The sequence below is a fragment of the Aulonocara stuartgranti genome (genome assembly GCF_965226115.1).
Source record: "Aulonocara stuartgranti genome assembly, chromosome: 14".
Taxonomy (NCBI): Eukaryota; Metazoa; Chordata; class Actinopteri; order Cichliformes; family Cichlidae; genus Aulonocara; species Aulonocara stuartgranti.
The window spans coordinates 16,223,541-16,236,622 of NC_138950.1; the positions used below are offsets into that span (position 1 = coordinate 16,223,541).

The 13,082-nt window shown below is 42.0% G+C and overlaps 1 protein-coding gene and 1 long non-coding RNA gene across 3 annotated transcripts; one reads left to right on the forward strand and one right to left on the reverse strand.

Annotated features, from left to right (window-relative positions):
* Positions 1–213: 213 nt before the first annotated feature.
* Positions 214–2,866, reverse strand: LOC309687032 (low affinity immunoglobulin gamma Fc region receptor III-B-like). Of its 2 annotated transcripts, none has more exons than XM_082501697.1 (6): positions 2,796–2,866; positions 2,669–2,704; positions 2,252–2,542; positions 1,468–1,740; positions 904–1,176; positions 214–766 (listed from the first exon to the last, which is right to left on the reverse strand). In XM_082501697.1, exons 1-6 carry the CDS (start codon positions 2,818–2,820, stop codon positions 462–464), a joined length of 1,203 nt encoding a protein of 400 aa, XP_082357823.1. In that variant the 5' UTR covers positions 2,821–2,866; the 3' UTR covers positions 214–461. The 2 variants fall into 2 exon arrangements, with proteins under 2 accessions (XP_082357823.1, XP_082357824.1); XM_082501698.1 differs by having other exon boundaries at positions 649–806.
* A 760-nt stretch (positions 2,867–3,626) lies between these two features.
* LOC309688072 lies at positions 3,627–9,560 on the forward strand. Its single transcript, XR_014270956.1, has 3 exons — positions 3,627–3,700; positions 5,152–5,340; positions 9,379–9,560. It is a non-coding gene; the product is annotated as an uncharacterized lncRNA (long non-coding RNA).
* The last annotated feature ends 3,522 nt before the right edge of the window (positions 9,561–13,082 follow it).

Consider the following 13,082-nt stretch of genomic DNA (forward strand, 5'->3'; position numbering starts at 1 on the left):
ACATGTATGCAAAAAGCGATCAATAGAAAAGACAAATGTGTTCAAAATAGTCACCACTGATAGCTGCATCATTAATCTTAATGTAAACCTGTCAAAAAATGACTGCACCCCTGTGTCTTATTAAACCAGTGATTGTAATATATAAGAAGTTCTGCTCAAATATGGAGCAGTAAAAAGAAATTGTGTTCACAGAAAATAAAATCCAGCAGTACATAACATTTTGTGAAATGCTTTATTTGACTTTAACATGTATGTGTTAGATATTTCCAACAATTCTGGTACAGCGCTTGATGTTTGTTAACTGGAGATATCAGAATTTCAGGTGCAGGACCTCATATATGAGATTTCTAGTTGTACAAAGTACAAATACAAAAGATGAAAAATTGCACAGTTAAATACAGAAGTGTGACAATGACCCAGCGTGATTAGTAGAGAGATTGTGTGTAATGTATGCTAAGTTATCAAAGAGAATCTGCAGAGTCCCCAGACATGTCACCGGATTCCTCAAATGGATTTGCCTGATCTTGAGTTGTAGCTGAGTCAAAATCCTGGTCTGTAGTCAGCAAACTGGTTGGGACTGCTTGTGAAGTCAGTGGAGGCGCTTGTGATGGTGTGCTCTTTACTGGAGTGAACTGGATCGGCTGGTGAGAGGAGAGGTTAGGGGAGGTTGGTAATGAAGCAGCAGCAGGTGGGAAGTCATCTGTGGCTGAAGCAAGGCGAAATACTGGCCTTTGTCCAGGATGAAGAGGTGGCATCTTCTCAGGTTCTGTTGGGTCAGAGATGAGATGGCCTCTGAGGCTGTGCAACTTTTACACACAAAGTATCACATTTTTAGCAATCCATTAGGAACTTTGGGGCTTATCGGTGTAGAACAAATGCTGGGGTAAATTAAAATTTAAATACCTCTTATTTGTCCAAAGTTTTTGGGTTCACTGGACTTCGAGAGGCCCAACTGAGGCACCCTGGCCTTGCAGCTGTACAGCCCTGGAGTCTGTTTCACTACATTATAGTTGTCAGAGGTTGCAGGTCCCAGTCGCCTGTTATTTTTGTAGAAATAGAAGTCTATCGGAGGGGCAGGAGCAGGGGCGTTGTACTGCACATGGCAAATGAGCTTCATCCTCTTTAGCTGAGTATCATAGTTGGGGATGATCTCCAAAATTGGCTGTGACAGAACCTCTGTGACAGAAGACATTGATTTAATTTAAGAAAAAAACAAGTGGTAGGTCATGAGGCTAAGAATATTTATGTTCAATTGTACTAACAGGAATAACTTAACATTGTGGGAAATATGGGCTTTCTTGCTCAGCATTAAAGGAGAAGGTCTATACACACCAAGTTTAGCACTAGGTGTAAAAATGGATCACTTATAAGAACACTATCTAGATTAGCACATCTCTCAAAGCATGCTGTCATTCCTTTAACTACACCACACCTAAGATAAGAACACACAATTCGGTGTAATCTCACCTAAGATCTGTACATGAGCACCAGCAGAAATGACAGAGAGTGTTTGTCTCCTCACATCCCAGGAAGCCCTGCAAGAATATACTCCTAGGTCCTCAAGGCTCAAGTTGGTCAGATAGAAATCTGGCTCGTGACCGTTTTGTCTCATTACTTCAACGCCATCTTTGTACAAAATAATCTCTTCAAGTCGGGGGTTCCCTCTGACACGACATGTCACCTCCAATGTGCTCCCGACAAGTTGAGGATGTCGTGGGACTTGCAGAATCGCCCAGCCACCTACGGAAACACCACAGAGTTACCTCTGAATAACTTCCAATCTTACATTAGTAAAGCAATGGGAGAAATTCACTAATTTCCTAACATTTAATGTAACAACATCTAACAATAATGCGTAATGCTACAATGCAAGAAGGGGAGGTTAAGGTACTCTATAATACAGCCTGCACCCCTGATATACTGTCTAGTTATAACATAAGGTGGGGAAAAGATACCACATAAGTACAAAAAAACCCAAACAAAACAAGTCCTTGTTGTACCAAATTGACATTTTAAGTAGAATTATAGAAGATTTATATGTTAAACCCTAGAAAGTCACAGTATAAGTTGCAGGCTGTATTAAGAAGTGCTGCCATCACTCACAGCATGTCTTAGATGAGCTGCACAGAAAACCTAAAGTTGAAAAGAAGCTTATAGATGTTCAATGCTCCAGTGTTAGGATTACACAGGAAGAAAGAAGCCTAACGTGCAAAGCAATTTTATTTCTTTCATGCAGACAAACAGATCTTACCGTCCACCTTGAGCTCCACAGGGACACTTTGCTGGGTGCGAATCTTTCCCACCTTCGTGTTTCTTATTCCTTGGCAGTAGTATTTCCCGCTCTCTTGAACTTTGGAATTCCAGAGTTTTAATTCCCCCCCAGTCTGTGAGAGCTCCTCAGAGCCCCTGAACCACAGGTAGGTCCAGTTAGACCTGTGCACATCAGGAATACTGCATCTCAAGTGTGCTCTCTCCCCCGAGAAGATCCTTGAATGTCCTGACACCAACTCGATGTTGGCTCTGAAAGACGTCTCAGTGGGAACTGCAGAAAAAAAGAAGAATACGTTTAAAGGATCTATTTTGGTAATGAGTGTAAATCCTGAGATCACTTCTAAAATAATATCTGTGCAAATTGAAAGTATATTTGTAAAGAATATTTGGTCCATACCATGAGACACTACAATCTGTGAGAGTGCTGAAAAAACTGAAAGAGAAAATAATCAAGTTTAAATGACAGTTACATCAGGTCAGTATGTAAAAGTACATTTTCATTAAATGAGCTGAAGAAAACTCACCAAAGAGAGAGATGAGCTTGTCCATTTTGGAGACTCTTCAAGAAACAGAAACCGATCGAGTATTTATTCATTTTCACTAAAAGGAGAAGTGAAAATGCTTCTTCCCCCCCTCGGGGTGCGCCATATCAGGACATCCTTCTTACCAAAAAGATTTCTACCCTAGGCTAAAATTAATTTCATGGTAAACCACATCATGTGGCAAATTGTCTTTTATGCTGTGAAGGCATTTTTTTGACATGGTCACATCACAGGAAGAATAATTACAAGTAAATGGGAACTGACCATTTTTAACACAGGAAACATTTCTATCCTGATAGCAGGGATCTCTTCCTTCATCAAGAGACCACAAGGAGTCACTGAATCGTTTGATGAGAATGAAAACCATGTGGATCGTGTTTTATTTCCCCCACAGTCACCTGTTATCTGACCCCCCTGTGGGAGGTTTTGGACTGATGTGTTGCACAGTCCTCCCCAACAACACTATTTTTCTTCATCTGTTTAATGTGGAAACTTGATATTTTCTAGAATTAGCAAACACAGTTGTTCTGTTTATTTGTTATTGTAAAATGAAGGTGTTTGTTTTATATGTTTCTATGATAGATTCACATTTCATTTAGTTCATATATTTGTTGGAAAGGGTTAAAAATGGATTGGATAAAACAAACGTGTAGCTAGCATTGATTAAAAACGTGTCTAAAATATGTGATTACAAAAGAAGGGTTTGTTAAAAGTGTTATAAAGTGTAAAGTGCTGTAAAGTTTGTTTGAGGTAGAGTTTGTGATGGTCACGTGACCAGAGTTTAGCTGAGAGCACATCCATGGCATTGTGGGTCAGAACTAGCATGGATACAGAGCTACAGCCACAACAGTAATGTTATTGTGCATGTGGTCTAAGAAGCGCACATGGTAATGGTTTTCATGTACAGTATATTGTATATATCATGTTGTATAAATGTTTTATATTGGCGATAAGAGGATATTTTCAGTAATATCCGTTATGTTGCATTTTTCCTGTTCCGCTAGCTCGAGACTGTTTATTGACACTAACATGAGAGACTTTAATGGGTTTCAGAGATATTTACGTTGTAAACTGTGTTTTCTGTAGTTTTCACGGTGTCTGAAGAAAATGAGAAAGAGAGAGAGAGAAATAATCTTCCGAAGACGTCAATATCAATCAATCAATCTTTATTTATAAAGCACTTTTCATACAAAAAAAAATGTAGCACAAAGTGCTTTACATGGTTAAAAGCAGCCCACTCCACCCCACCCTCCAACTCACTCCCCACACTCTCATTAACATAAACAATGTGAATACACACATACCCCCCCCCCCCCACACACACACACACACACACACACACACACGCACACTTAAAGAGTAAAATTGGGCTGGGTACGCATGTGCCAAGTGAGGAAACACTATAACAGGGAGCCGTCTGCACCGGGAGCCAATCACAGACCGCAGCCTCCAGGCTGGGCACACAGCAGGAGGGAGGCAAAGGAGCCCCCCAACCAGGCTGAGAGGACCCCCAGAGCCCCAGCAGCCACGGTCGATCACAGCCCCGGTGCAGAGAGCGCCCTCCGAGGAAACACTGGAGACATGACACAATAGGATATGTACAGGGTAAAACGATAAAATAAATAAGAACGGGATACAATATAAATATAAATAGAGTAAGAAGATTAAAAAATTAATAAGAATAAAATCAATAAATATTAGGTAAAGCCTAAATTAATAATAGAATAACCGGATAGAATAAATAAGCATAAAATAAATAAACATTAAGTAAAAGCTAAATTAAAAAGGTGGGTCTTGAGCCTGTTCTTAAAAACAGATGCGTGATGATGCGTCGCCATTGTTTGTTGGACCCCTGTAGTTACAGTTAAATCAAGCTAATTGAAATAATACACATTTTACACTTTATTATTGTAGTACCGATGCAAAAACAGCTCGCAGCCTGCTATAAGCTGTTTTTCTTACGGCACTGTGCAAAATGTCATGAGTCACCCCTCGTGTCTTTATATTTTACCAGGGAAATGAGAAATAGGTGCAGCGATTTATTGAAATGTGAAAAAACAGCATATCAGGCAAAAATAAAATTTGTATAATTCTAACAAGCTTGACGATCAATATTTGGAATGATGACTGTTATTCTTGTACACAGTCCAAACTGTCTGAGGCAGTTTTCTTTTAATTTCTTTAAGAAGTCTTCCGGAATATTTCTCCAGGCTTTTGGAAGGACACTTAAAGCTCTTTAGCTTAGCATTTAGATTTAGTAATGCTGAAGTTCAGGCTGTGGGGAGGCCAATCCATGACTGACAGTGTCCCATTGTGTGTGTGTGTTGTTTAAATCCAGGTATGCTTTCATTGAACCGCAGTGTGAATATATTCAGCTGCCAATCAGTCATTTTCCAGATAGTGGCCATGGCAGAGCCTCCACCGTGTTTTTCAGATGGCTGTAGACACTTACTCTTCGGCAGAAGAGCATCTGTGACCACATCAAACCTCGAAGCAGATGGTCTGTGGCAGCAGAAGACCACACCAGGTACCACTTAGTTAAAAACAGGAGACCGAGGCTGCAGTTCACATGGGTTTAACTTAGATTGAGCCTAAAGCAGTTTATCTACATTAAGATATTATAAGATATATAAATAAATGGAATGACACTCCATGTTTTTATAAAATTCACTGCCAAAAATACCACAACCTCATTGCACACGTTTAAAATAAGCTTTTGTTGAGCTGTACTCACAAAATGTAAAATATTATTTGTTGCATTATTCTTTCGAGCTCATTTGAACCCTTTTAGTGAAAATTAATCACTGGGGGTTTTTCACAGGAAGGGTGTGTTTTCTTGTTCTCTTTTTCTTTTCTCTGATTTTTCCTTGAGTCAAGAGGTCTTGAGCAATAGTTCTTGAGGCTTTCTTGGCTTCTCTTTTGTTTTTCTTGTTTTTTAGTCGACTCCTTATACCTGACAATATTCATGGGAATGTGTTTTTTTTGTTTTTTTTGTCTTTATTTGTTACAGACAATATAACTAAGGACCATTTTTAAATTGTATCTTCAGGCATTTTTTTATTAGCAGCCTGTCACAGAAACATATTTTGTGGTTCAATCAGTGAAAATATTGGAAAAATATTTAAGATAAAACAGTTTGAAAGCCACTAAATACTAGTTTAGCACCAAAAAGGTGATTGAAACCTCAGCAGGGTATGAAGTGTGTCCTTACAAATTTAAGTAAATTGGACAAATGTAGAGCAAAAGAAGAAGTGAGAGGCCTAAAATGCTATCAACAGCAGATCACCAGCCACGTCATGAAAAACACATCCTTAAGATATGCTGCCAAGAAGCCACCCTTAAAGTGTTCCCCTACTGGATACCATACAGAACAGTAGACACAGCTAAAATTCTGGGTTAATTCCACTTCATTCCTGACTTGCAAAATCGTGACAATCACAGTCATGTGAAACATAAAAGGAACCACAACAGTCCATCTGACTTTTCTATTTTTATTAATCACGCACCCATAGATGCAAATATACTAATACTGCCCCAATAAGTTACATTTAAATAAAAGACATATTCTGTTCATTTCTCCCATGTCACACAACAACAAACCTATAAGGTAAAAAAGATGCAGTTTAACATGTTTTTTAAAAACCTGATAAATGGCTTCTGCATACATTCGAGCAGCATTCAATGTTTTTTTTAATCTCCTGTAAATATTACAGGATTATCGTCTCCGGCTTCATCCAGAAGGAGGATTAACCAACACTGTATAGAAAAATTAAATCACTTCTGTACATTCAGCTTGTGACTGGAGGTCAGCCATGAAAAAAAGGAGTATTTCTACAGGTGTAACTGGAGGATTTCTCGACATAAATGGAATATGCAACACACAGCACAGATTACAAACAACCACTGGGAGTCCCCCACTACCTCACTAACTTCACCCTACCCATTACTTTGTTAGATACAACTTGGGAATTAAGGGCCTACATACCCCGGAGACATACACTTAAAATAAATCCTCATCTGATAGTTCCATCCGGATATTGTCTGTTTTATCCTCTCTGTACATAAAAGGGCGAACAATAGCTGAGGTACAGAAGATGCCACAGTGGGTGACAAGCAGATGTGTTTCAGAAAAACTTTGAATGGAGCCGCTCTGTTTCCACTGCACAGCTGGATTGAGGATATCAGCAAGTCTAAAACTTTAACAGGTCCAGACTGTAACAGTGACAGACCCCTAACTGAGTGTTGCTGGCCTCCAGGAATCTACCTTGTGATTCCTGTGGTTCAAAATTATCTGAAATTTTAGTAAACACTCTTATTTGCTTTCTGGTGCAGAGTCAGGAGCATTCATACCACTCTGGCAGCTGCAGCCAGCCTAGCCGTATCCACAGGTGACAGAAAGCTTCTACGCTTTGGTTTTTCTGCATACTAATTTACAACAAAACATTTAGCAGTTTTACATTTATTGTTCAGAGACGAGAGTGGCATTAAGCTTCTCATCTTACTCTCTCCAAGAAAGCAAATAAATGCACAACCCAAAAATAACAAACTTGTCAAACTCAGCAGTGTTCAAAGAGGTCAAGAATGAAAGCTTTTCATGTGCATTTCTATAATCAGAGCTATCGCCATCTGGTGGCTTTCTGATAGAATGCAGGTTTTTACTCAAAATATTTTTATAGAACAATTGTGGATACAGTTAACAAAAAAGAAAGGAAAAGAAAAACAAAGGGAAACGCGTCACCCTCGGCAGAGGTGGGTAGTAACGAGTTACATTTACTCCGTTACATTTACTTGAGTAAGTTTTTGAAAAAAATGTACTTTTAAAGTACCTTTTTTGCACGATACTTTTTACTTTTACTTGAGTACATTTGTGAAGAAGAAACGGTACTTTTACTCCACTACATTTGCAAAATTTGACTCGTTACTTTTTAAAAAATAATTAGTTTAACACATTAGATAACATGCCACCAGTGGAGTTTCCGGTAACTTTTTTACCAATCAGATGTGGCCACGCAGTCACATGACCAGTTTGAAACTGTGGCGGGCAGAGAGACCCAAGCGTTTCAAAGTAGCGGACACACGGAAAGAAGAAACATTAACAACATGGCAGAGCCTTCCCTCCCCATCTTCAGCTGCCTCCCTCTTCCCGCTCCACCACAACCACCCACACATGCAGGACCTTGGAGTAGGGGTATGTCACCAGGGTGCAGAGGAGGCTACCCCCCTCTGTCCCCTTCTGGCTGCCTCTGCCTCAATTTTATCCCACAACTTAGACATTCACATTACTCACACTCTCATTACACATACATATAGGATCTTGGGGGTGGGCACGATACACGGAATCCAAACTACCATCAGGGTGTACACCCCACCCCTGGCGTCGTTGCCCACCTCTCAATTTTAAATACACGTAGACATTGAGGGCTAGCAGGAGGGACCATGCGCTTACCTGCTGCTCTCTGGCAGGTAGCTCCATGCCCTCCTGGGTTTTAAATGCACCTTAGAACACACATGCATCAACACTACATATGAGCGGGTGGAGGGAGGTTTAGAGTCTTCACACACCCCCGTTCTCTGCTGCCTGTTGGAGCGGGGGGGCTAGGAGGAGTTGGCCGTCCGACTGCGGTCTGGAGTGTGGGGCCTCCCTGCTGCTGCGGAGTCGGGGCGGTCTGCCTCCCCCCACCGCAGGGAAAAGGGTAACACCACCTGGGTCTGGGTGCAGTTCCCCCCCTCCAGGGGCAAGGATACCTAGACCCGGGGCTTAGAGTACGCTTGGGGAGTGTGATCGTGTGTACAGCGTCTCTTTATGTCTGTCTCCACGTTGGTTGAGTGTGGAGTAAGTGCATATGAGAGCATGAGGGTGGGAATGGATGTTTGTGTCTGTGTGTGCCTGTATGTCTGTGTCTATATGTCAGGTTGGGTGTCAGACGCCACCTCTCTGGGGACATCTCAGGCCCTCCAAGGTTTGGAGGCCTATCTCCACCCACCACTCCCCCTGCCAGTGGCGGACTCCCTCAGACATTGGTGCGTTGGTTGTTCTTTGTGTCTGGGGATGGGCGTCCAGGTACACACCGGCTCACTCCTTGGCGGCCGTTTATCGGGGCCTGGAGCCTGGGGCTCGGTCGGGCCACTTCGGAGGTGGGGTGCCCCCGGCCTCTCGGCCTGGGGCTCGGTCACTCAGGCGCGGCTGCCCCTCTGTTGGTCTTCCTTGGTCTCTTGTGTTCTGGGGGCCTCTGGATGTCTGGAGTGTTGATCTCCTCCATACCTGCTTCATGCCCTGGAGGACGGGGCTGTGGCCCCCCCACACCCTCTAGCAGATCATTACATGAAGGAACCTTTTAAAAAAACAAGCGCATCCATGCTCACAGGTGTACACACGGGTGATCACACCCACAAACTACACCCTTTTTGGCTCCTACCTCAAAGCACACTGTGTTCTGTTGATCTTATGTGCTGCACAATAATGTTTAGTATTTAGTATTTACTGTCATATTCCCATATATCATTGTGATGTTGTTTATTCTATTACTCTTGTTCTCTTCTGCTTGTTTTCTTTTTTCTTTCTCAGCAGGTGATCGAGGTGATTGATATATGCATTTTTTTTTCTTTTTCTTTTTTTTCTGCCCGTTCTTTTGGTTTTTGTTTTTTGCCCTTCTCCCCCGTCCCTCTTCTCAGCTTGTTTCTCTTTCCCTCTTTCTTTCTCTCCTTCTTTCCCCCAGTCAAGTCTGTCCCGTATTCAGTAAGTGAAAATAAAATAAACAATAAGAGGTGAATCAAATGGACCATTATGGCAAGGCTGGGATGGTCAATTTGGTAAAGTAAATCCGTTGGGCATCTTTCTTTGCCTTTAGACAACAATTCTGATGGCAAAAGAGCCAAACGGGACAGGCAAAAGAAAAAAAAAAAAACAAAAAAAAAAAAACATGGCAGAGCCAGTCATCTACGCTAGAGCGGGGCGGATCTAGAGAAATTTTCTTAGGGTGGCATGAGGGTGGCAAAGGAATCAAATGGGGTGGCAAAATCAAAGCCTTTTTTTTTTCCAAACACATATGCAGGTGGTTACATATGGTTAGAATAATTCAAATGCAGTAAGTATACACGTTTTTCATATAAATATAGTCTAGAATTTAATTATTCTCTGTAGTCCACATAATTAAACACTTTAGTTACATAAAACATGTGAGTTTTGATTGTATGTACTGTATAGCCTGTATAATAAATAAATATGTAGCCCAACAAGTATAAAATCCAGAAAGCTACACAACATGGGGCGGTTCATTTACAAACACAAGTCTAACTTAAGTTTCACACTGTTTTTTGTTAGAAAACAATCACATTGTTAGATGCTTAAATTACACAATATGTCAGAAATCTGCACTATCATGAACAAAAATGTAAACCTAATTTTTCATGATTTGTTGGATCAACCCACAGAGGTCTGTAATACAACAGCCGTTTTTGACTCCTTTTGAGTTTATGTTTGTATTTCACCCTCAAAGTGTTTCATTTTATTTTTTCCCCCTTGCCTTGTTTGGTGTCATTCTTTTCAGCTCAACTGAATTTAGTTGTTTTTTTCACTGACATACTGCATTAGTATTACTGATCTGAAATCACACAAAGAACTTAAAATCCTAGTAGTATTTTTTTTCTGTAAAAAAAAAAACAGTAAATGTTTATAACTTGAAATGCAAATATAAATTGTACATTTTGTAAACATATACAACTATTTATCTAAAAATGCAGCCAATACACCTGCTGTTTTTTTTCTTCATTTTGTACAACCATTTAAAAATATTACTAAAACTAAAATGAGAGAACAATCAGGTTTCGCAATAAGATGCCCCACAAATGATGTGTGCCAGTAAAAAAAAAACTTTGTCCACCAAAAGACAGAACAGCGCAGGGATAAACCTGCAGGCCTGACAACAGGTGTATCACTCCGCTGGTTTTCTACTTAGTGACAGTGTTTACACTGCAATGTGCCTTTGTGACATTCATTAGTGCCCTCACTGACACACAAAACAAAACGACTACACAACAGAACAACTACACAAGACAACACAACACACTAAGTAAACACGCCACACTAAACGTCACAAATCTCCCACATCTAAAAACTCTCTCTCTCACTCGCTCGCTCTGTCTCGCTGCCGTTACCGTCACTCCTAAAACTTTTCCCTCTTCCTAAACAACCAAATCCCACGTGTTGACTGTTTTTTTTAATTGGTCGACATGGTACATTCGTCCACCGATAGGAAAGAGGTGGCTCAGGAGAACTCAGCCATCAGTTTGCTGTGACAGCTGGAGGCTCAGCTAAGCCCGCCCAGCATCCTGCTCCATCAGCTGAATCCATACAGCCATCACCTGTCTCCACTGGGAGCTCCAGAGAGCCCTCACAGCCACCTGGGTTTCCCACATCAGCTGGAGTCGTAGCCCAGCATGTCCTGCATCCTGTCACGCTACCACCTACAAAACCACCTGCAGCTGCTACGCCACCAGCTCAACTGCCTGCATCTGCCATGCCGTCATCTGCTCAACCGGCCGTGGCATCCACACCGTCGCCTGCAGCTCTTCCATCTGAATACACCATCACCGTCTGCCATTTCTACGCCCATGCCTGGTCCTGCCACACCTGGTTCCACCTCGCCTGGTCCCGCCATGCCTCAGGCTGAGGTCAATGCGTTGTTTGGACTAGCCACTGTCAGGCCTGCCCCTGCCAAGCCACGTCCAGCGTGCCAAGCCGCCCGAGGGTCATCGCCTGTGCCCGCTTTGCCATCGCCACTTTCCCCATGGTCGGTCTCCGGACCTGCTTTGCCACAGTTGCTGCCGCTGGCCCCGCAGTTGGCCTCTCGAACTGTTTCATTATAAACACTGTCGGTCGGTCAGTTGACTGGACGTAGTTGCGGTTGCTCTCATTGTGGTGTACTACACTGAAGCTAAGTCTACTCCGAAGCCAAAGTACCAGTACACCAAGAAACCCGGCCCTCAGATCACGGTCCACAGAGGCCTGACAGATTTTCCACTCACACTTATTTTACACAGAGCCATTTGGAGAAAAAGGCCATGCAGGAAGAACTGGTTTACCTGGGCCACCTTGCATCAGTGGGCTATGGGCTTCATCTATGGGCTTAAAGGGAGAAAATGGTATGCACTTTAAAATGACTTTATAAGAAAGGAATATTTTATTATGCTATTTACTCATTGGCCACTTTATTATTTAGGTATGCAAACATAGTCAAGACAACCTGCTGAACTTCAAGCTGAGCATCAGAATGGGGAAAAAACGATTTAAGTGACTTTAAGCATGGCATGATTATTAGTGCCACATGTGCGAAATAACCACTTGTAACAACCAAGGTACGCAGAAGAGTTTCTCTGAGTTCACAACACATCAAACCTCGAAGCAGATGGTCTACAACAGCAGAAGACTATACTGGTAATCTGGGTTGGATCTCCTTTTGCATTCAGAATTGTCCTTATTCTTCATGTCATTGATTCAACAAGGTGCTGGAAACATTTCTCAGATATTTTGGTCCATGTTGACAAGACAGCCACAGACAGACACACAGTTGCTGCAGATTTCTTGAAAAGTACTTAATGTCAGGTTCTAGAAACCAGTTTGGGATGATTTGACTTTTGTGACATTATACATACATACATATATACATACGTATGTACGGACGGACGGACAGACGGTTTTTACACACCGGTTCTTTAGAAACAATGACAGTAAAACCTAGGGATGGACCGAGCCGATATACAGTATCGATATCGGTCTGACCCTGACCTAAATTACTAGATCGTATATCGGGGAGAAAAAAAAAAGTAATCCGATCCATTAAATATCACAAAAGCACCTCAAAAAACTTGAGACATGGAGTAACCCATGTAGTGACCTTAGCACGTCGGAGCATTATGCGTCATCTGATAAAGCGGCTGTTGAGTGCGAGACCTGTCAGCGGTCTGGAGTTCACACTGAAAGCATTTGGAGCCTCGCCACATGCTGCCAAACCAGGTGTTGTGCCAAGGTAGTTATCCCAGACAAAATTTGTCCCCCTCTGCCCACAACAGAGTGAACAGCAGTGGGCTGAGCACACATCCCTGAGGGGCTCCAGTGCTCAGTGTGGTGGTGTTGGAGGTGCTGTTACTGATCCGGACTGTCTGAGGTCTCTCTGTCAGAAAGTCCAGGATCCAGTTGCAGAGGGAGGTGTTCAGGCGCAGCAGGCCTAGTTTTCCAATCAGGTGCTGAGGAATGATTGTGGATGGAGACGC

Coding starts and splice junctions, on each gene's coding strand:
- LOC309687032 (XM_082501697.1), bottom strand. CDS start 2,820: ATGGACAAGCTCATCTCTCTCTTTG. Junction 2,543..2,668: donor ACAGATTGTAGTGTCTCATG/GTATGGACCAAA, acceptor TTTTTTCTGCAG/TTCCCACTGAGACGTCTTTC. Junction 767..903: donor AAACTTTGGACAAATAAGAG/GTATTTAAATTT, acceptor CTGACCCAACAG/AACCTGAGAAGATGCCACCT.